The sequence below is a fragment of the Stegodyphus dumicola genome, chromosome 9, assembly GCF_044657685.1.
Source record: "Stegodyphus dumicola isolate Sdum_Otavi_A_Nest chromosome 9, ASM4465768v1".
In the NCBI taxonomy this organism is placed as follows: Eukaryota; Metazoa; Arthropoda; class Arachnida; order Araneae; family Eresidae; genus Stegodyphus; species Stegodyphus dumicola.
In genome coordinates, this window is record NC_140776.1 from 165,042,169 (window position 1) to 165,066,311 (window position 24,143).

Consider the following 24,143-nt stretch of genomic DNA (forward strand, 5'->3'; position numbering starts at 1 on the left):
AGGAGCAACATTGCATATAGAACACATTTATAACACTATATTTGCTCTTGCTTTTATGTGATTGAGCTTCAGAATGGCGTACAGGCATACCTGATATATAGACATTATAGATGCTCAAGGCAGAGGTCCTGCTGTACCTGTGAGATTTTTGTACAGGCACATAGATACTTATTTATGACAGTGTTTGCATATAATGCGGTACTGTAAGTATTTTCTATATTATGTTACGTAATTTTGAAGAGAGGAGATCAGCATGATTAGGTCACGAAATTGTGATCTTCAAGTCCATACGCAGCGAATGACCTTAATCTGCGGTCCTCAGAGATGACCTTATAATTCAAAGCAGACCTTGTGCAACCAGTAGGTGCTAGATATAGCGTTTTAAATACGATTTAAATGACGGAATGATGTCATTCCACAGCCCTCGCATGCATGCCTCGACATGCACGATTCGATAGACATTTTCAACATCTTCCTATGTAAATATATGTAAATGCCGATGTTCATGTTTCCAGTTATTTTATTACATGCTAATTACATATACTATTAATTCGTCTCTGGTATATATAATCCACATTAATGACACATTACACATAATGTAAATACACATTAATGTAAATCCTCGACCGCGAAGTTTCTAATGTATATCCCAACCTTTAAAAGAGAATCTCTTAGCTTGCGATTTACGAATTTTCAATATTTATCCCATGACCGTTTCCCAAATTTGCTCCTTACCCTCTCCCAAAAAAGTATCTTCCTGTTAAAAATTCAAGTAATTCATTATTTTATAGCAAAATCAATCAGACAGTTTTATCCATATCACGATTCACTTGTTAAGTTTCAAGCTCCTAGACCTTGCGACTTAAGAATTTTGATTTTAAATCCCATTCTAACAAGAAGGGTTGAATTTTCAGCCGCAAGCGTATTTTCTATACCGATTTAGATCACGAACTATTCACTTAAAAAGTTTCGAATTCCATGTCTTGTGAACATTTATTTCGGTTGATAAAATTTGGTATTGGCCTAAATGTAAAGTACAATATTTAATGCAGTAAAACCTTCTTGTAGTGAACTATTTTCTAAGACGACCACCTCTGAAAGTGACCATTGTTTCAAAAAACATCAATAAGCATCACTACTCTGAGATCACAACCCCAATCGAGACCAAAACTGCTTGGAATAACGCTCGTCGTTTGCAAGTGTTAATTGCATTATTTTATCTCTCAGCTGCGCAATCATTCTTGATATAAAATGCGCTGAAATCAAAGATAAAAATTCTTTATTTGACCTATGGTAAACATGTATTTGAATGGCGATCAGATCCATTTTCCGATTTTTTTCGAATATTCGAACGGCTGTGGTTCAGTCTATCAACCCAGATATTTGCGATTCTACTGTAATGAAATCTATTAAAAAAACTATGTAAATTTTAAAGTATTTTTTTTTCTAAGTTCTTCATCCAAATGGCCAAACATTTATTAAGCATTCCTTAAGCATTCGCTAGGAACAGCCAAACTCATTGGTCATTTAGTTGTTTCTTCAACCAGGGAACGTTATAAGTAACGTATGTACTACAAGGGGCGACCAATAATATAGCTGCAAAGGGGCGAGGGTAAACCCAATGAATGTACCATATAGGTGTGCGAAACACAACACCGAGCAATCCGATATTAACCTATCACATTACTCTACGGACTACAGCAGCCGTGCGGTAAAACCGTCGAATAGTGATAATTGAGCCTGGGTTCAAATCCCAAAAAACGGGCCTGAGTGCATAGGCGTTTTCGTGATCTTTCGTATGTGTAACGCACGTGAAATCATTTAAATGATTACTTCCACGAAGCATCTTCTCCACGAAGACCCCACGAAGCATCCCTTTAAATTACTTCCACGAAGCATCTTCTCCCTTAGGCAAATACTGCTCAAGCTCTTTCACATAATTTAAGTAATTTAGTACAATTCTCACTGTCCTAAACATATTCTTCATATTATCATAAGCTTAAAAGTTCCAAAAGAACCAGTAGCTAGACCGCTGAACACTAGGAGTTCGACCCGATTTCGATCCCAAGGGAACAGGCTGGTTGCGTGGTTGGCTTTCCACAGGGTGGTACAATGTGAAAGGTGGCGTGGTACAATGTGAAACGAGCCAGTTTCTTCTCTCCATCTAGGCAAATAACCCTTAATATGATATACTATATTCAAAACAACCTAACATAACCTTAAATGCATGGAAAATAAATCACCACTGCCACCTTCACAAAACATTTTTACTATTGAAGAGTACTAAAGTTGCTATTACATTATTGCTATTTTAAAGTCCAAATTTTTTTCTCTGCAGCCTAGCTGAGGGTTTCTTAAACTTTTTTCAGTCGCGACCCCTTTTTATCACTGAGATTTTTTCTCAATCCCCAGGCCCCAATAATATTTACAAAACTTTTGTGGGACCCCATAATTATTGCGAAAATCCGACACACGCGGGAGTGAAACCGTCAATTTTTTCACTTGTACTGTAATATACTACTATTGCATTTTTAGGTCACTAACTTTAATTTCTAATTTTAATGCGTAGAACAATGTGAAATTTTTAAATAAGTAACAGACGAAATGACAGCGTTACTTGCAAAGCAAGGGAATTGAACGTTTATATTATAAAAAGAATGCATCGAAACGTTTTAATTTTTTTCCATCGCCTATATTGTCTTTACTTTCAGATACATTGCGTAAAAATATTTCGTAATTGTCAAATTATTATAATAAGTTACAGAAATATCAAAACTGCTAAAATTTTTTGTGACCCTCTGCTGCAGGACCCACAGTTTAAGAAGCTCTGTCTAGATGGATGTTAGGATATAAAAAACATAATTTAATCAAAATCTTTTTTTTTTTTTTTTAATTTTTACCCCAGAAGTTAGCCAGAAAGTTATTCCAGAAGAGCTATTAATTTCGTTTTGACATTTTGCGTCAAATCACTATAAACGGCGTATCACTTTTCAAACTGTTGCCACCAAATTTTAAAACCCTGCATTATATTCAAAGAAATTAAAGAATGAGAAATCTGCATAAATGCATAAATGTGTCTCGCATTGTGATAAAACAACGGTACCTAGAGCCATCCAATTTTGAATAAAGTTATTTTCCACGCGAATATGGGCTTCTGGAAGCCCTAATTTGTAATTTGTATTGTTTTATTATCTATTTCATATTTTGTAAAATTACAACCAATGTTTGATTAACAGACTTAACGATTTCAAAGCGAGCAATGCCAATACTGTACGGAAAAAAAATGAAAAAAAAAATTATCTCTGCGCGAGATTGTGTATTGGAAATCCTAAGGATATGTTCTTTTCAAATTATTTTGCGATATTAGTATTGAGTTGAATTTTATGGTGTAAGTGCGAAGAACATGATGTTTAATAAGTAAAGGTAACTATTATGATTGAAGAAAATCTTTCAATATAAACTAATTTTATTAGCATCTTGTACGTGGAACTATAAACAACGTAAACATGGACGGGATTCCAATCTCTCTCTTTTTTCCGTTGCCAATTCCGCCAACTCAGTAACAAGTTAATTAATTAGAAAAGGCAACATTAAGTGGGAAATACAAGATGAGTGGCAACAGTAACACACAAAACGTTGAGGAAACAAAAATCCCTTACGGCGTAATATAAAATCTGAAAACGTTCAGTTTTTTATATTATTATTATTATGTAAATAATTTTATTGTACATGATCGTGCCAGGAAAAATTAAATTAACTTTCTGTCGCCACAACCATTTTGTTAGAAAGGCCAGATTTTTCAAATTACGCATGAACTAGCTAATCTGGCAACCCTGTGTGACGTTTGCTTGTGGAGCGAACTTCAAAAGCATCAGAGGAAAACAAAAATACAAACTCCAGCTAAACTAACAAAAAACGTGAGGCAATTTAAACACGCGAGTTATGAATTCAGCATAATGCGCTCGTCTTTTTTGTAGTTTCAAAAAATTTGAAGCTACAAAAAGAGAAGCGATAAATTGAGGCAAATTTTATGGCTTGTTTAGTTAAAAATCTAATATTCTAAATAGAATTTCGAAAGACGTTCAGTAATTATTATCTCATAACCAGTGGTCTTCAAAATAAAAGGTAATATTTTTAATTTATTTAAGAAAGAGAAATAAATCTTACTCATAATCCATTACCTTTATTCTATCTGCATATTTCATTAAACAAATAGCAATAACAATATTTTAAGGCATATTTAAAAAGAAAACAAGAAGAAACTTTGGTATCTGATTTAGTACTTCTGATTAAACTTTTATGTCTCCATTTAAAAAAAAAAAAAAAATCTCAGACATTTATTGGAATTTGTTAGTTTCGAAAGAAAATTTAATAATATTCATAAAAGAGTAGTTTTGAACTTAGTCTGTCAGGACAAAGAAATTTCCTTCCAGTTTAATTCTCTGAAATGTTTTAATTTTTAATCTTTTTTCTTGTGTACTTCATTATAGGAAAATAAGAAACCTAACTTAAAAAGAAATATAGTTATTCTCTATATTTCTTTTATATATATTCAGTTGAATATATATTATATATATTCATAGTTCTGATTTTTTACACAGTTTACGTGCGTGTGTAATTATGGCAAAGCCTCGAGAGCTATCTGCCTAAGGGGAGGGATGCTTTCGTGGAGAACTTTCTAAGGGAAACTGGCTCGTATACACGTTACACATGGGGAAAACCACGAAAACGCCCATGCAGCCAGCCCGTTCGCGGGATTCGAACCTCGGACCGAACTACCAGTGTTCAGCGACTTTACCGCTCGGCCGCTGGTGGGCCTTTTACACCGTTTAAGCTATGTAATTAGTTGAATTTACAGACTGAAAACACAAAGAAACTTTCTTTCGTATAAGTTATTTTAAACATTTAGGTTGTAACAACTGAGTGATCAACGTTTTCAAATGTTGCTATTAATCTGAAAAGTAAAACTATACCAAAAAAAAAAAAAAAAAAAAAAAAAAAAATGCGAGCTGCATATTTTATTTCCTTAACTTTTTATCTTACACGTGTAATTCTCCTAATAAAGTTTCTCAAATAAGGCAAAAGTGTTTTAAAAAAACAGTTTCAACGCTCTGAATATAAGGGCCCTATGGATGTTAAATGTAACTTTGGTACTTTTCCGTTTTGCCGGCGCAAGCGATAAAGTCGCCAATAATGGTACAGCCGATGCCAAACTGAATATTCTCGCTGGTAACCTTTTAAGCCTCATTTTCAAAACAAGTCGCAGCTTTTTCTTATCAGATTGATTGTTTCTTTCAATACTGGCATAAAATTACATAGAATTTTTATCAGATAGTTCAGTTTTATGTCTAAGGCCATTTTTATTAAGTCAATCAGGATGCAATCACAGCGCTTAACCCGAAGCCGAAAATATAGAAAAGGTAAAGTCAAGGGTTAAATTCATCAATTCTAACGAGAATGCATTAGCTAAGTAAAGCACTGCAGTTTTACATAATTTCTGAGTAAGCTATTCGTACGAATTGAAATATTTCTTGCATTTAAAATTGTGTTCCAAATTAAGATTTAACGTGAAATTAATGTAGATAATTATTGAGAGCATTAGATTTTTGTAGAGTAGTTTACGTGAGATTAGATCGCTTGGGGTCACGTGATATAAACCGGCGAATCACGATGTTGAACCATGAAAGCATAGTAAATTCTTAAATTAATGTCTTGTTACAAATTTATTGTCTTTATTTATTGGCTTCTTATAAAATTTTAAGCGATATTAAAATGTTTATGCCTTCAAAAAAAGAATTCTTAGAACTAACATTTTTTAAATATTTTTTATGTGTATACTGTATGTTGTCGCCAATAAAGTCTGCTTGGCGATATTTGCGCCGGCGAAACGGAAAAGTACCGTAACTTTTTATGTAGTTTTCATAAAGCAGAAATATCATTTATTTAATTATTCGGTGCTACTTTGGTAGACGGTTGCACGGATTTTTGGCGATTTACGTTGGCCGAATTGTTGGCGCGATTTTTACAAACGTCAGCCATCTTGAAAAACGCTGTTTTTACGCATAGTAAAGTATTCGAAACTTAAAAAATAAATAAATAAATATCGTTAAAAGTAATGGATTAATTTTTTGTTGAAAATGTCGTTTTTTAAGATGGCAGGCAAGTATAAATAAATACATTTACTATGAGTATAAAATACTAAATTAAGGTTATTATTACTTTCATATAGCAAAGAAGATAATAAAAACACCGCTATAAAAACATTGGGCCAACGTTTAATTAGATTAAAATATTACTGAAATTGAATATCGAATTAAAAACCATCATACCAACATTTAAAAGAATTAGAATATTATTAAATTCAAATACTTTAAAATACGTTATATAAAATATAATTAACATTAAAACATATATGACAATAATTATCTCAGCAATTTTTGAAAATAGTGTATTAATTTTTTTAACAAAAATTGAAGTATACAATTTTAAAATAAAAGAATAATATGTACTTACATTTTTTTAGTGTTTAACCTGTTGTTTATTGATAAGTCCCACAATAAAAAATCAAAATCATAATTTAGATAACATCTTTGAAGACATCTTTGAAGGAATTCGAAGATATAAATTAAATTTTAAAACGGCGCGGAAATGCACAAATTGTCAGTAACCAATGAGGGAGCTGATTACAGCTCGTTAATGCACAAATATTCTATAACCAATCAGAGAGCTTATTACATCACGGCTAGAATTAAAATTATTTAAAAATTCATACATAATAAAATCATTTTTAAAAAAATGCAAAATTAAATTGTATTTTAATATTTAAGAGCCATAAATAATGTTTAAAACATTAGATTAAATTTATACATATTAAAACAAATTACTTTTAAAGTAAGGGGACGTCATTGATTACATCATCCACAACATAAAATTTCATAAAATATGATAAACAATAAAATTTTTATTTCAAATAAAAATGCAAAATTAAATTGATTTTTAATATTTAAAAGCCATAAATAATATTTTAAACACGGAATTTATGCACAATAAAACGCACTATTTTTTAAATAAAATGACAACAAAGTATCAGTTACCATAAATAATTTATCCAGCAATGGGTTTACCATAAGTTGTATTACTCGCCAAAAGAAAATCGCCAAAAAATCGCCAAAATCCGTGCAACCGTCTACCAAAGTAGCACCAATTATTCATTATGCTTCATTAAGTTAAAGACAGAAAGTTTATATTTGTAAAATTTACGGAAGTTATCGTAAACGAATTTACATATCACTTTTCAATGTTCATTTACAATAGAAATTCAATATGTTCTTTTTCGATTAAATTTAGGCAAAAACACAGCAAAATTAAAAGTGTTCACTTCTTGAATGATATTCCACAGTGGCTAAAACATCAGTTTTTATTAAATTTCACCCGATCCCTTGGAAACCTAATTAACAATAACAGTACGAATTTTGCAAGTAAAAGCGTGGGTAGTTTGGTTTGGTTAATTGAGATTACAGCAAAGCCACTTGGCTATCTGCCTAAGGGAAGGGATGCCTTCGTGGAGGACGTTTTATACACATATTCGTTACTTCGTACAAGGAAGTAATCAGAACTGATTCCGGTACTGTGTACATGCCTCTCAAATGCATTCTTACAAAGTTCTCTGAGGTTTAGCATACGGATTGTAGTGTCTTTGGCTTTTTTTTCCAAATCTCAAGGACTTTAAAAGAATAAAAAGGGATCAAGATAAAGTCACGAGTCATATTTCGAAACGCGTACTGCTGCATTCTTTGAAAAATCAAAACTGCATCTTATACTGCATATACAGCTTTCAAATATATTCTTACAAAATTCCGTGATGTTCTGCATATTGACTGCAGTGTCTTTGTTTTATTATTATTATTATTATTATTATTATTATTCCATCCTAAAGACTTTCAAAGAATAAAACAGAACCAAGATAAAGTCATTAGCCACACTTCGAAAGCTACTGCTGCATTCTTTGAAAAAAATCAAAACTGCATCCTGTACTGCATGTATACCTTTCAAATACATTCTTACAAAGTATCATGATGTTTCGCAATACCGATTGTTGTGCTTCCCCCCCCCCCAATCCCAAGAATTTTCAAAGAATAAAACAGGACAAGATAAAGTCATTAGCCACACTTCGAACGTTACTGTTGCATTTTTTGAAAAAATTAGAACTGCTTCCGATATTGCATGTATACTTTTCTAATGCATTTCTACAAAGTTCCTGATGTTTCACATATGGATTGTAGGGTGTTTGATCTACAGAAAAGAAGCTTTTTTAGGGTCAATCTGTGGGCTTCTACTCTGTAAATTAAAACTCTGAAACGCTGCTAAGACTGACAAATGAATTATCACTTCGTCTGTGAAACTACAACGAATTCTAAGGGAGGTTTCAAACAGCCTTTTTATTAAAAGCTTGAAGTTAACAATTACGCAATGTATACAAATTAAAACTTCTTCGCTTGCGGGTATCAAAAAACGGAAAGTTGAATTTACAGAGATTCGTAGCAGAAGACTACAATACAAAATTCTTGACTAAGCGTTGCCTCAAATTCTAAGCACGCGATTTAACTTCGGTTAGCAAATGGCAAATGCAGTATAATTAACGTAGGAAAACACAGCAAAAGAAAATACAGTTGGGAGGATCGTTGCCAAAAGCTCTACATATAAAACTTTCAAGAATTCCCCTTTAAATACCCTTAATTTACACTCATGTCCATAAATTAAGTATAATGCAAAATCAGGCAAAGGAAGAGTTAGAAGCAAAACAAATTTGACTTATTTGTAAAGCTTATTTAATAAACAAAAGGTAAAGGGCAAAAAAAGATGCTATATATTTGATATTATTAAAATCATTTGCGATTTTTTCTCCCTGGAGAAAATTACAAAAAAAAACCTATTTACAAAAAACCAATATTACATGGTCGGTTTGATTGTTAATACATTGTATGTCTCTCAGACGATGCAATACAATCCGTATAACGCCTAGGCATGCTGAGTATCAAATTATCGATCTGATCTTGAGAGATATTACACCACTCAAAACGCAATGCTCTCCGAAGTTCCGGTAGACATGTAGGAGGAGGTTGACGGGCTGCAACTCGTCGGTCAAGCATGTCCCACACGTGCTCTACTGGATTCAAGTCCGGTGAGAATGCTGTCCAGTCCATACGGGTGATATCCTCCGATTGAAGACGTTCGCTTACGATGTTTGCACGGTGAGGACTGGCGTTGTCATCCATAAACACAAATTGTGCGCCCATGGCGCCCCGAAACAAACGCACATGTTGTTCCAGAATCATAAATTTGGCTTGTCATGGTTCCAATTTGAACATGCAGGTCAGTTCTGAAACCCAGAATAATTCCACCCCAAACGAGCACTCCTGCACCACCGTAACGGTGTCGTTCAATGATGTTTGCTTGGTGGTAACGGGTACCTGGAGTTCTCCATATGAAAGTCCGGCGAGAATGAGACTGCAAGCTAAACCTGGACTCGTCGGAAAACATCACACAAGCCCACTGTTGCGGTGTCCACAACGCATGCTCTGTACTCCAGGCTAACCGCAGGCGACAGTGAGTTGCATTAAGTGGAACGCATCTGACAGATCTACGAGGATATAGACCAATATGCCCTAAGCGTCTGTACACGGTCTGCCTTGATATTGTCGTACCACTGGCTGAAGAGAGCTGACGAGACAGGTCTGAGGCTGTGCTCCGCCTGTTTCTTTTGGCAGTAACTGCCAAATACCGGTCCTCATTCGGCGTTGTAACTCTGGGGCGACCTGTGCTGTAACGTCTACTCACATTACCATCATCTTGGAATCGTTGCCAAAGCCTGGAGATGACACTCTGCGCAATTCCAAGTTCGTCTGATACTTCCAGTTGGGTACGCCCACATTCCAGACCGCCGATAATTCTACCACGTAAAAAAATCATCCAAATGCGTCCTTTGTGTCATATCTATTCGGCTATTGCACTGAAATGCTTATAAAGCGCATGCGAACAATTTTACTTCTTTGCCTGTATTCCTTATATATCACTCTTACACTCTCGTCATTGTGACGTACCATCGGTGTCATCTGGTTACTTCCTGAAATTTGCATATGATTCTTGAAGATGTGTGTAGTGATTTTACAGGTGATATATTTATTTTAGAGTTCGATTTCCGCGTGACTCCGAATTATCCTTAATTTATGGACATGAGTGTATTTACATCTTAGCTAACGAAAAGAAAAGGATAATGTAGATCCAAATCGTAAGAGAAGGAGTGAATTGATATAAAATATTCTTCTCAAATCAGGTAGAATAGATGGATTCTAGAAAATAGTTAAACAAAAATTGGAATTTTTACACAAAGCACGGAAAGCACGATGCAGGCTTGCAGTCAGGTTTGGTTTGGTTTATTTGATTTTGGCAAAGCACTCGGCATTTGTCTTCCTAAGGGAAGAGATGCCTTCGAATGGGACTTTCTGAGGGAAATTGGTTCTTATACAAATTGGTTCGTCTAAGGAAAATTGGCTCGTAAAACGCCCATGCAGCGAGTCCGTTCGCCTAGAATCGAACGTCAGAACTACAATACTTCCTTTACTTCGTGTTTGAAGGTTTGTTTAAACTTTACTTAAATTTACTTTTACCACAGACCGAACTACCAGTGTTCAGCGACTTTACCGCTCAGCCCTAATGGGCCGTCTTACAGTCCTGAAAAACTTCATCAGATCGAACATATAATAACCACCTGCATTTTAATCATTCGTTAAACGATCCGAAAAGTGTTCTAAACATGTTTTTAACCTCTCTGGAATTTTCTTGAATTTTTCTCTCTTGAATAAAATAAAATAAAAAACTGATATCACATATCTTTGAAGGAAAAAAAAAATTCTGGCAAGGGTTTTAGATTCCGAAAATCGAGCTGCGATATCCATAATTAATATTTTAAAATATAAAATTTGTTGCTATACTTTTTTTAAGAAAAGGTATTCTATATAGCATGTGTCTACGTATATTTGAATCAAGGTGAAACGTGTTAATTTATAAAAAATTGTTCGAGTTGGAATGTCTGGTATAAAAGAAAGCGTTTATGTGCTGCATCAAAATGTTCTTTTTTTTCTCCCCCCCTCTTCTTTTTTCCCCCGAATTCTACCTGCTGCATTTGGTGTGTTTCTAAATGAGAAATTATAATTCTACAAGTTAACAGAAAAGTTTTAAGTATTTTCGTAACGGGGAAAGGCTGTGCGGGCCGCTGTTCTCAACTTTCCGGCGGTTTTCCAACCGGTTTGGCACGAAGTGAACTCTTTTTGAAAAGTGCAACGCGGAAACAGTTTCCTATCACCAGTTACAGAGTGGTTTTCTCTTTTGCATTTCTTTACAATGGGAATGTAATTGACTTTCTTAATTGGCTGCCCCTTGGGAACTATGCTATAGGAGTACTGATTTAATGCCGGTACAACTCCAGATGCAACATCGGAATCTTCCAGAGATTTACTATGCGGCGGAAGAAAATTTTCAAAAAAAAAAAAAAAAAAAAAAAAAAAAAAAAAACCTTTACTGGGCTGAAAGGAAAATAAACTATAATGGGATTTATACTTTACTTCTGTCACTGTGTTAAAATGTCATCATGCAAGACATAAGCTATCTGTAATTATGAAATCATTCATACCGAGCTCGGATTTACCATCATTAAAAAAATAATAATAAAAAAAAAATCTGAAATGTTTCAGATTTTAAATTACGTCCAAAGGGGCGTTTTTTAACATTTTGTGTGTTACCTTTTTTTATTAAATATCATGTTCCTCGCACTTAAACCATAAGATCCAGTGCAACAGCAATATCGCAAAACAGTTTTAAAACGAGCATATCTTTAGAATTTCCGATACAGAGACGCGCGCGCTGGAGATAAAAATGTTTTTTCTGCACAACGTTACCATTGCTCGCTTTGAAATCCTTGAGTTTGTTAATCAAAAGTTCGTCAAAGTTTTAAAAAATAGGAAATCGATCATAAAACAAATTTCAAATTTCAAATTTGGTCTTCCACATGCTCATATTCGTTGGAGGATTACGTTATTCAAAATTCGATGACTCTATGTACCGTTATTTTATGACAATTTGAGAAATATACATACATTTACGCAGATTTTCATTATTTAATTTATTTCTTCAAATATAATGCAGGACTCTAACATTTTATGGCAACAGTTTGAAAAGTGAACCGACATTTATCCGTCCGACGCAAAATGCCAAAACGAAAGTAATAGTCCTTCGGGATTCAAATCCCTTTGGACTAAAAAAAAAAAAAAAAAAAAAAAAAAAAAACCTTTACTGGGCTGAAAGGAAAATAAACTATAGTGGGATTTATACTTTACTTCTGTCACTGTGTTAAAATGTCATTATGCAAGACATAAGCTTTCTGTAATTATGAAATCATTCATACCGAGCTCGGATTGACCATCATTAAAAAAATAATAAAAAATCTGAAAAAGTTTCAGATTTAAGGGTCGCTCAGAAGGTTTGTTAATTTTTATAAGCTTCTCGCGGATCTCGCAGCCTACTAGTCTACCAGTCTGTTGTAACCTTCCCTCCTACTTGCCACCTTTTTTGTATTTTTAGCTTTGCTATTAAGCATCATTTTCTTTGCACTTATACAAATCAACAGGAAAATTACAAAAAATTTAAAAGCAGTACAACAGTTTACGTTTATACTTCCCCATACAGCGTTACGTCTACTAAGTTGCAGTTTTTACTTCCTTGTACGAAGTAAAAAGGAAATATTGTAATCGCGAAAAGTTTCAGGCAGCATATTTCAACGAAAATATCCATGTTGACCGCTATCGAATGCAATTTAACGATGTTTTTGCGTCATATCTGTACGCAAGGACAGAATAAAATACTCTTTTCCTTCAAAAAAATTATAAAACTGCTTTAAAATTAATTCTGAAGAGAATTTTTCGTGGCGTCTGTACAAACGTATGTACGTACGTATCTCGGATAACTCAAAAACGAGTAGCCTCAGAACGTTGAAATTTTGTATATAGGACTGCTATAACATATAGATGTGCACCTCGTATTTTGGTTGCAATCGGAAGCACCAAACGTATATAAATATATTTATATATACATCCACTCTTCGCAACAACAAAGATAAAGCATTCATTTATTATTGCCAATTAAATCATGCTTAATTCTTTCTGGAATTTTTTCGAGGAAATAAACGTTTGAGATTTACTTCGTAATTTTTAATATAGATATTTTGAGTTTTTATGTATTTTTGCCTTCTCGCGAAGTGAGAACTGAATTAATTAAATGAGAAATATTCAATCGTCTGTGAAAAACTGTTTCTGTTTTGTTTTGTTTGCTTAATTTCTTTTATACATAGTTCTAGCTTTATTATAGTATTTGAATAGAACATGTAGCAACGATTAGATAATTCTTTAAATGATATACATTTTGTGCGTTCTGAGTTATAATATGAATGAAATATAATACTGTTAAGTAAACCTATCGCCAGAGTGTCGCTATGGTAAACAAAGTGAATTTTAAAGAATGCATTTATTCTATTGTGGTTTATGCGCTGTCGGCGAAGTAGGTTTAATTCAATCTAATAAGTTTAAATAAAATGCAAGAAAAAATGCGTATAATTTAATATTCCGTACAAGGAAGTAATGTGGTGTACACATCAGATTTTTTTATTAAGATATTAAGATGGCCTTACAAAACATTTTTTGTTTTTATTATTAACGTCTTGTGTGTTTACTTTATTTATTAAATATCATGTTCTTGGCCCTTACGCAACATAAAATTCGATTCAAAGACAAAATCACAAAATATTTAAAAACAGCATATCTTAAAAATTTCCGATAGGCACTCTCGCGCGCTGAAGATAAAAATGCTTCATTCCGTGCAGTGTTGCCACTTTTCGCTTTGGAATCGTTGAGTTTTTTAATAAAAAATTCGTTAAAATTTTACAAACTATGAACTAGATAATAAAACAAATTCGAAATTCAAAATTCGGGTTTCCAGGTGCCTATGTTTGGTTGAAGGACTACTTTATTCTAAATTGGATCACTCTATCTACAGTTGTTTTTTCACAATGCGAGAAAGCATACATGCAAAGCAGATTCTTCATTATTTAATTTCTTCAAATATAACGCAAAACAATAAAATTTGGTGGCAACAGTTGGAAAAGTGATACGACGTTTTTAGTGACTCAACGCAAAATGTCGTTTCAGGATTAATATCCCATTCGAGACTAATGACTCTTTTTTGGGTTAAAAAAAAAAATAAGTGCTCTTTTTTACAAGTGCCGATATCAATATATCGACTCTAGGAATTCATGCGATTTGATTTTAGATTGTCTAATTATGGATCAGTGTCAATTAACTGATGCCTTAAAAATTCTTTTAGGTTAAATAATAAGTTTTGTGTTTATGTGTACCTAGTGTGTATCGGAACTTCAAAAACTATTTTTTTTTTTTTTTTTTTTTTTTTTTTTTTTTTTTTTTGCATATAACATCTTAAAAGTAAACATTAATGGAAATGATCGTATAAATTCTTGAAGGGCGGTTAATGAAGAAGTTGAGCATTTTCGATTTCTACTGAAATAGAATTACTACTCCGTGTATCAATACAGATCACAGTAGGTGAACAATATTTTAAAAATTTGCAACTGTTCAATATATTGGAAAGGTATGTTATTTTCACTCTTACGTTCTTCAAAACATGATTATACTGTTACGAAATGTACAGGCACGGTAAAATGGCTTTCCCGCAAAGCAGTTTTAGGGTTGCAAAAAATGGGGAAGAATGGCAGGGTTGCCACATTTGGCGAGAAATCGTCTATTTGGCGACAAAATTGCCTATATACCAGGGTCGGATTGAGAACCTTCTGTAACGAATTCCTACAGGTTTACCCAAGAATGTTCTCGAACAGAAGCCGAAAGCTATATAAACCCTGCTGGTCCGCAGTCAGTGAGTGTCTCGCCTAGCGAGCTGATAGAGAGTGTGCCTCATAGATAGTGTGTCTCATCTTGTTAGTCCGTGCGGAGACGATTGAGTTGACAGCCGGCCCGGCGAGTGCCGAGTGGGTCGTCGAGTGCATCGCGAGTTATAGCATAGAAAGTCTCGAGAGTACGTGGAGTTCCGAGAACGACAAAGCAAAGTCGGGAGCTGTACTCTGGTGCTTTGCAGTGAAGCTGTCTCCACCGTGATGGCTTGATAATCTGAAAGCTGTGTCACTGATCGTGTCAGCGTGTTTATAACAGTTCGACGACTGTAAACGAGATTTTGGAGCTGTCCTGATTAATACCGGCCAATAAAGTGTGTTTCGATACTTCATCAAGTGTCGTCGTTATTCACTCCAAATCCACACAAACCCCGTACGAACGTGAAGGAAGAAAATAACGTAACAACTGTTGTCAGAGAAAAACGTAACAATACTTTTAATCCTTGAAAATTGGAACGTTACCATTGTGGAAAATGACATTCCCCGTAGAAGTAGATCGTTTTCGAATGAATATATACCTGAATGTTGGCCCCAGTAACTATTTGAACTCATAATCGCTATTAGACATGTTTCCCTTCTAAGTGAAAATCATATCTGCTGAAAATCACGATATGATTGCAGAAAGCTTGAAGCATCTTCGCTAAGTTTCGCTATGGATGATTATCCAGACGACTTTTGTTGGTGCAAGATTTCTTCAAGCTTTTATCCAAGCTTTGTTGTTGTTTGTATTATAAACATACAGATAATTTTCTTTTCAGTTCCTTTCTTTAAATTTTAGAAATTAAGAGTCATCTCAAGCTAACCATGAGTAGAAGAACTTATCACATGCCATCTGACGAGGAAGTAGGAGGCATCGCAGAAGGAGGAATGGGGGATTCGAAGCAAGATACCTCCGTGAATTCCAGCTCTTTTCTTAGCTGTTCCAAGCGCTTGCAGCAGGAGTTGATGGATATAACTCTGAATCCTCCACCGCTTTGCAGTGCAGGAATCAAGAATAACGATCTGTTCGAATGGGTTGCTACAATCATCGGCCCTCCCGGTTCACTCTACGAGGGGGGAGTGTTCACACTGAACATCCGCTTTCCAAAAGAATATCCCTATAAACCTCCGAAGGTAAGAAACCAAATAACATAGATTTTAGTATTAAGTGCGAAAACGAGCATTATTAGTAATATTTGCTTAAGATATACTTCAATCATTATTCGTGCTACAGCTTTCCAGTAAGGAGTAGAAGAAAGGAAAGAGAGGAATGCACTATCCCCTCAAAAATTATTCTTGATACTAAAATATCTTATGGGCAAAATAAAAACTTAGCTTTATAGGGACATTAGGTTATTTCGAAGCAGAAGAGATGGAAAATGGCAATGCCCTCGCCAGGACTCTAACCATGGACATCTCGAGTATGCGCCGAGTGTGCTGACCACTACACCACGAAGGCATGTTAAAAAAGCGAGAGAAATACATTATATACTCCCCCTTTTAAAAGGCGACTGGAGTTTTAGGGGCCCCAATCTCCAAATCCTGGTGGTAGAGAATCATCATTCACCAACTTTTAGTTCGCCCTTCACGTGAACTGGTGACTGGACGAAGCAGTCCTTCTGGCAACCATCGATGAAGCATCGAAGTGACCTTGCTCATATCGGGTGATACTGACTGACCTTTCGAACTAGCATAGTTGGTACCACTGTGGAATTTCATCTATGATTCTTCTTTGATTGTGCTGAATGACTTACATGTGATGTTTGTTTGTTGTATGTACTAAGCTAATAACGTATTCTAATCTAATTAAAGTTATACATGTAAAACCAGGCATCTCATATTCATCTTTACATGTCTCTATGGAATGGTGACTCTAATCTCCACCAAGGTAAGGCGTGACATACATTACACAATCCCATACCATCAACCCACGTGCCATTTGCGACCAATGGCCTTGATAATCAATGGAAGTTCTTTAGCTGAATTTACTTTTAACAATTTTTCTAAACTTACTGCACCATCTCCTACGAACCGTCAAATTTGGGTGACTGATGGACAGCTGTCTTGATGGACACCAGTGTACTGGGGTTTAATTTTAATTTAATAACATATTTGAACTTATTGTACTTTTCGCATTGGTGAATGGTAAGCCACTGATAACCAACGGCCGTTCATGGGCCCATTTAGTTTTATTTTATTTTAATAATATCTATTGATATAACCTTAAATGTTTTCAGATTAAAATATATCCAACTGGTAACCTTCATTAGAATTTTCAGCATTATTTTAATTATTAAGAAATGTTTCTAGCCTCATGTAGCCACATTGTACATAATAGATAGATTTTTGCTTTGGTTTTTAAGAATATCGTAATCTTTCTGGAAAACTTCACACATTTTTAAGATAAAATATATGTAACTGACGTGATTTTAGCGAAACAATATCGTAATTAATGATATAGTATTGTTTAATAATTTTTTGTCTTCTTTTCGCAGGTGACTTTCGAAACAAAGATTTACCATTGTAACATAAATGCTAGAGGTAATGTATGCTTAGACATCCTCCAGAAGAACTGGTCACCAGCCCTGACTGTATCTTCCATTCTGTTATCCATCTGTTCTTTGCTTTCGGACTGTAATCCCGCAGATCCCCTGGTGGGAAACATTGCTACCTTATATATTCTCGATAGAAAAAAGCATGACAGCTTAGTCAGAGAATACACCAGAAAATACGCCTTCCCGCATTCATCTGCATCAGACTAATTCATCTGCATCAAGGAAGTTTGAGGCTGGTTGAGACAATAAATTTACTTTTTATTTAGATATATATGTTTTTGAACTGATATTCAAGATTAAACACAAGAAGCGTATCATGAAGAAAAAATATTCTTCGTTTTTACTGAGTTATAAGCAAGATGTTAACGACCTATGAGATCAGTTTTATATTTTAACATGTGATTATAATAAAAAATTGTAAAATATGCCACTAATATGGCTTATTTAAGTCATGCGTGAGAAAACAAACACGCCATAAACCAGAGACACGACATTTGTTGCCAGCGCATTCCAAGAGTGGTAAATCTTTCATAGAGGTAATGCTAGTCAGCGTTAACAAATAATGAGCAGAATCATGAAAAAATTTTCAACTAACATCTCAAAATCAAAATATTATAACGACCTGCCTAGTTTGGTGTTGATCCTCCAAGTGCCTCCTTTCTGATCAGGTGTGGAAGGCATAAGGATTCCAAAGAATTTTGAAGTGTCTGGTAATTATCTAAGTTTTAATCCCTTCAACTGCATTGCTCATATGCTGCAGATTTTTTTTTATTATTATTATTCTCCTACGTACTACGTGTGCTCGGTTAGATAATGTGAGGGAAATTTGTCAACCGCAGCAATACCTGAAGTATTCCTCGTATCTTGCAAACCATTATTGAAAGATTCTGGCAATGTTGCACCGGAAGAAGAACAGTACAACATTTCAAAGGAATTGCCATTAACATAAAAAGATATAGAAATATTATATTTGCTTCGAAGGAATATGCAATAATATTTAGGTAAGTGACAGAGACTGTCCAGGACTTGCCAACAGAATGTTGCCAAAACCATTACTAATAATTTACTTGTTTCTTTCTCTCCAAAAGTGAACCTTGAACGCAGTACTTCCCTAGACGAAGGAAACATGCATGTATTGTTGTCTGCATGATGCAAGAGGAAACGATATTCTTCCTACTAGAAACTAGATAATACATTTCTAATCGTTTAAAACCCAGTGTTTTTTTTTTTTTTTTTTTTTTCCCACATGTAATTTTCTCGTGCACCACAAATGTACTACAACACCGGGCTTACGAAAGTAAGTTAACTAAAACATTAGATATTATATGCATACATAAAACGAACAGAAACAGAGAACAGCAGTATGGACTTCACGAAAACAGATAAGTTCACTGGCTAAGTCACGCCGAACATTTTCGAATCGTTCTGCAAGCATAATCTGAGGCCATCGAAGGTAGGATATGAAACCTTCAAATGTTCCAGATGTTGAGGTACGTTTTTTTGAACATTCACATAAATTATTTGACCTTAGATTGAGAAGAAAGAGGTAACTTGCAAATTTACCGTGACCAGATAAAAACTGAGAAACTTTAAAATTAATAGAGAGGAAATACTCGGAATGTAGTCTCTGGTAAATATAAGGAAAGAACTTTTTCGTGCCCTCAGCATTACGAGATGAAATACATTCCTCATTCCACTTAGCTAAAAGCTTCTTATAATGAAAAGATTTCCAACAGCTCTATGGAATACTAAAATTGATATCAATGGGTAAATTTAAGGCATGTTTAGCTAAGAAATCAGCTCTTTCATATCCATAGAATCCGTGATGAGCTTGTGCATAAGGCAAAACGGATATCAATTCCCCTATTTCTAAGCAAACTGACAATTAATAGGGTTTCGATTACAAATTTGTCGCTGTTGTTACTGTTCAAAATGTAAAAAGAAGAAAGAGAATCGGAACAAATAAGGTACCTTGAGAATGCTGTCCCATTATCGTTGATGACAAGATAAATACACAGAAATTTTTCTTGAAAAGTTGTGCATTCTTTCCGTATACGGTGTTTAAAATAACAAACCTCAGAATGGTTTTCAAAAAGAGCAAAAATGAAATCCCAATATTGTTGTTTATTTTGATGTTCCAAACACGACATCTCCCCAAGCCCGACAAACCGTACGATATGAAAGGTACAATGCACTGCTTATACATAAGTGTCTTGACATCGTAGCTAACTCCGAAAGTCTTTTTTGTAAATTCGATGAAAACCATTACTATTTTTTTTTCACATTTGGCAAAAAGGAATTCAGTGGGCATTTTCCATGTTAATTTTTGGTCAAGAATGATACCAAGAAAATTAACACTCTATACAAATTCCAACAAAGAATCATCGAGTATTAAACGAGCAATAGTTTGTTCAGCAAAATTTCTGGAAACTATTTTTATGTCATGTAATCCTCCACGAAGGTATCCTTTCGTTTAGGCAGATAGTTTTAATAATGTTTGTTGTCATCAAATAATCTAATCTAATATAGCTTTAATGCTCATTTAATCACTGTAATTTTTTACGAAAGCGAACCGAAATCAACATGAATACACCGAGTCGCTTGTGGCAACGGAATGGATGCGTTGAATGTTAAGTTTCAATGCCCTTGTTACCGGGTTAGTAATCATTGGCGAGTCTCATTACAGTAACCTTTCTGCTGAATTATTATGAAACTGGATAACCTTATTTTACCTTTAGCAAAGATTTTCTGCAGGAGATTCTTGCTTGTGGTTTTACCCTCTCGAACGATTTTTGCTAAAGGACACCTCTACAATAACGACTAACGACGATTATCTGTATGAACATATAGTCGTGGAAATATTTCTGTGTAGTTAACGAACTATCAGGATATGTTTTTGGCAAACTTGTGACATAATAAGCAGAATAATAATTTCACCACAATGAATCTCAGAAACACCTACTGTAAACTGAGAATTTTATTAAGTAACAGAATCAGTCTGATAGCAATGAACATGCCATGCTATAAATTTTGAATGCATAAAACGGGGTTATATGCTTAAAAAAGGCATTTTAAATTAAAATTAAGGAAGATATCTTGGTTTGTAAGATAGCACTGCATGTGTCGGATTTCGCGCCGTTTTCCACCTAAGATTGAGAAAAATACTTTCAAGAAAAAAGAATGCACAACTTTTCAAGAAAAATTTCTGTGTATTTATCTTGTCATCAACGATAATGGGACAGCATTCTCAAGGTACCTTATTTGTTCCGATTCTCTTTCTTCTTTTTACATTTTGAACAGTAACAACAGCGACAAATTTGTAATCGAAACCCTATTAATTGTCAGTTTGCTTAGCCCACCAGCGGCCGAGCGGTAAAGTCGCTGAACACTGGTAGTTCGGTCCGAGGTTCGAATCCCGCGAACGGGCTGGCTGCATGGGTGTTTTCGTGGTTTTCCCCATGTGTAACGTGTATACGAGCCAGTTTCCCTTAGAAAGTCCTCCACGAAAGGCATCCCTCCCCTTAGGCAGATAGCCCTCGAGGCTTTGCCGTAATTGAATAACCTAACCTAACCTGTCAGTTTGCTTAGAAATAGGGGAATTGATATCCGTTTTGCCTTATGCACAAGCTCATCACGGATTCTATTCATATGAAAGAGCTGATTTCTTAGCTAAACATGCCTTAAATTTACCCATTGATATCAATAGCAAGAACTGACTAGACGGTTTTAGGGCCCACTAGCGGCTGAGCGGTAAAGTCGCTGAACACTGGTAGTTCGGTCCGAAGTTCGAATCCCACGAACGGGCTGGCTGCATGGGCGTTTTCGTGGTTTTCCCCATGTGTAACGTGTATACGAGCCAGTTTCCCTTAGAAAGTTCTTCACGAAAGCCTTCCTTCCCTTACGCAGATAGCCCTCGAGGCTTTGCCATAATCCCACACACACACTAGACGGTTTTATTTCAATCCAGAAACCCGCCTTCGTTTATTTGAAGCCCTTTCAAATACTGTTTTAATGCTAATATAACTTAATACTAGTGCTAATACTAGTCAGAACTATTAGTAGGCAATGCTAGTGCTAATACTAGTCAAAACTGATACTAGTCAATACTAGTGCTAACAGTAATCTACTTAATACTAGTGCTTCTATTGGTCGGAGCTGAGGCTAGTCAATACTAGTGTAAATACTAGTCAATGCTAGTCTAATACTAGTCAGAACGAGTACTAGTCAATATTAGTGTTAATACTAGTCAACACTAGTACTAATATTATTCATAGCTAATATTAATCAATACAAATGCTAATACTAGGTTATGCTAATACTTGTCAGAGCTAATGCTAGTTAATACTAGTGCTAATACTAGTCAATACTAGTGCCAATGCTTATCAAAGCTAATACTAGTCAATACTAGTGCTAACACTAATCAAAGCTAACACTTGTCAATATAATTGCTAGTACTATTATGTGCTAATAGTAGTCAATACTACTGCTAATACTAGTCAATGCTAGTTTAATACTAGTCAGAACGAGTACTAGTCAATATTAGTGTTAATACTAGTCAATACTAGTACTAATATTAGTCATAGCTAATACTAATGAGTACAAATGCTAATACTAGTTTGTGCTAATACTAGTCAGAGCTAATTCTAGTTAATACTAGTGCTAATACTAGTCAATATTAGTGCCAATGCTTATCAAAGCTAATACTAGTCAATACTAGTACTAACACTAATCAAAGCTAACACTTGTCAATATTAGTGCTAGTACTATTATGTGCTAATACTAGTTAATACTACTGCTAATACTAGTCAATGCTAGTGCTAATACTAGTCAGATCTAATGCTATTCAATACTAGTGCTAATACTACTCAATACTAGTGCTAATGCTAATCAGAATTAATACTAGTCAATACTAGTTCTAACACTAGCATTTCTTCATTTGTGTTTTCCATTTCCGATCAACCAGTGCGGGGAAACAATAGCTGCAGAAACCGTTTTCTAGATGACCTTGAATGCAAAAGTTTTATTTCTCTGTCTAACCTTGGCATTTTCATAGTCTGGAGGCTTATGTAATAGCAGAGATTAAACAGAATTATATGATGTCATAGGAAAAGAACCTTAGAAAAAAGCAAAAATTCAAATCTTCAACCGTATCTTTAAAGCGAGTTTACGAACATGGATGGCGGGTATTAAAGATATTAATATTATAAAACGTATATTAAAAAGCTTTTGGTTTTCAAATGATTTTCAGCAAGCAGAAAAAATTTTTCGTAACGGTGGAGAACTTATAATTATTTTTTTAATTTAAATATTATTTAGCTGTTAAGAAGGGAAATGTTATCTTTACCTTATAAAACATGGTAACAAATTATCCTTTCGTGAGCTCACGCCAAATAATTTCAGCTGCCGGTGCAATTTGAATTCAAATTCTCCTTGCCTCTAAGCAACTTTATTCGATTGGGAGACCAGGCCATGTAATTATTCCGCCCAGTGTAGTTTTTGTCTTTTTCTTTAATGACGTTTGGTCAGACAAGAATGACATTTCATTTTCCAATGAAAAATATTTCTAGTCATTCAAAATGAATGTAGATTTTGGGGTCGATGCATTGGAGATATAGAGGACTTTCTGCCTGGAGAAGAAGGAACTTGCATGGTAATTATCTTGCTGTTGACTTTACATCATAAAGGAACGATTTTACCCGCAGTCGGCGTAAAGTTGTTCGTTTATGACATAAAGTCTACACCGAACAACTACTAGTATATTTATTGTTTGTTAAATTTTAAATAAATAGAAACACCATAATGGGGAAGATTAAGGAAAATCAAAATGCCTAAGAGTAAGAACTTATTTTAACTCATTAAAAATTTATTTTTTCTCAGTTATTAATATTCTTTCTGTTCCACACAATAAATTCGAATTTAGAAAATAATCCTGTGCAATCAAATTTAGAAAAAATCATATTTCTTTCAGCTGTAGAGTTCCTTTGTCCTTTTTGATGAATGGCAGTAAACTTGCACAGTCCAAAAATTTTATTCAAAAGGTTCTAGCACTTTGGAACCACATTCCAGACCAAAATTGAAGATAAAAATTGATAAATTTTGTTGTTATAAATTCAGTTTACATTTTTACTTGCTTGTATCAAGTAAAGGAATGTATTGTAATGGGGAAAAATTTCGGGCATCTTATTTCAACGGAAATATTCATTTTGACCGCTCTCAAATCTAATTGGACGAATTTTTTGCGTGAAATCTCTACGTACGGACAGAATAAAAAACTCTTTTTACCAAGACGGATTGTAAAATGGATTCAGAAAGTATTTTTCCCGTGACATCTGTACGTACCTCCGTTCGTACGTATATATGTGTTACAGTTAAAGTACGGAAATGAATTATTCTGCAGATTATCCAGCTAATCTGTAGATTAACTAGGGGGATCCGTTAAAGTGCCAAAAATTCTTTCTTTCTAAAATTACCTAGGTAATCTGCAAATTACTTAGATAATCTGCACATTACCTACTAAGTGCTTGTTAAAGTGAAAATAAAATCTTTGCTGAAACAACAGCAACGTTTCTGTATGCTGAAAA

The 24,143-nt window shown here is 34.4% G+C and overlaps 2 protein-coding genes across 4 annotated transcripts in view; one reads left to right on the forward strand and one right to left on the reverse strand.

The window, feature by feature from the left end:
- The window catches only part of LOC146995536 (ubiquitin-conjugating enzyme E2-17 kDa-like), a 153,051-nt gene extending 135,059 nt beyond the window's left edge, over nt 1-17,992 (forward strand). Inside the window, exons 1-3 of one of the 3 annotated variants that reach the window (XM_085824299.1) lie at nt 3,975-4,125; nt 15,787-16,141; nt 17,503-17,992. In XM_085824299.1, coding sequence (XP_085680425.1) covers nt 15,833-16,141; nt 17,503-17,769 — 576 coding nt within the window. In that variant the 5' untranslated portion in view covers nt 3,975-4,125; nt 15,787-15,832 and the 3' untranslated portion in view covers nt 17,770-17,992. Of the gene's footprint in view, nt 1-3,974; nt 4,126-15,786; nt 16,142-17,502 lie in introns of those variants that run through there. The other 2 variants (XM_085824298.1, XM_085824297.1) reach the window with 2 other exon arrangements.
- LOC118180641 (sodium- and chloride-dependent glycine transporter 1-like) overlaps nt 1-24,143 on the reverse strand; it is a 233,809-nt gene that overhangs the window by 155,545 nt on the left and 54,121 nt on the right. The gene's annotated exons all lie outside the window — the stretch shown is intronic.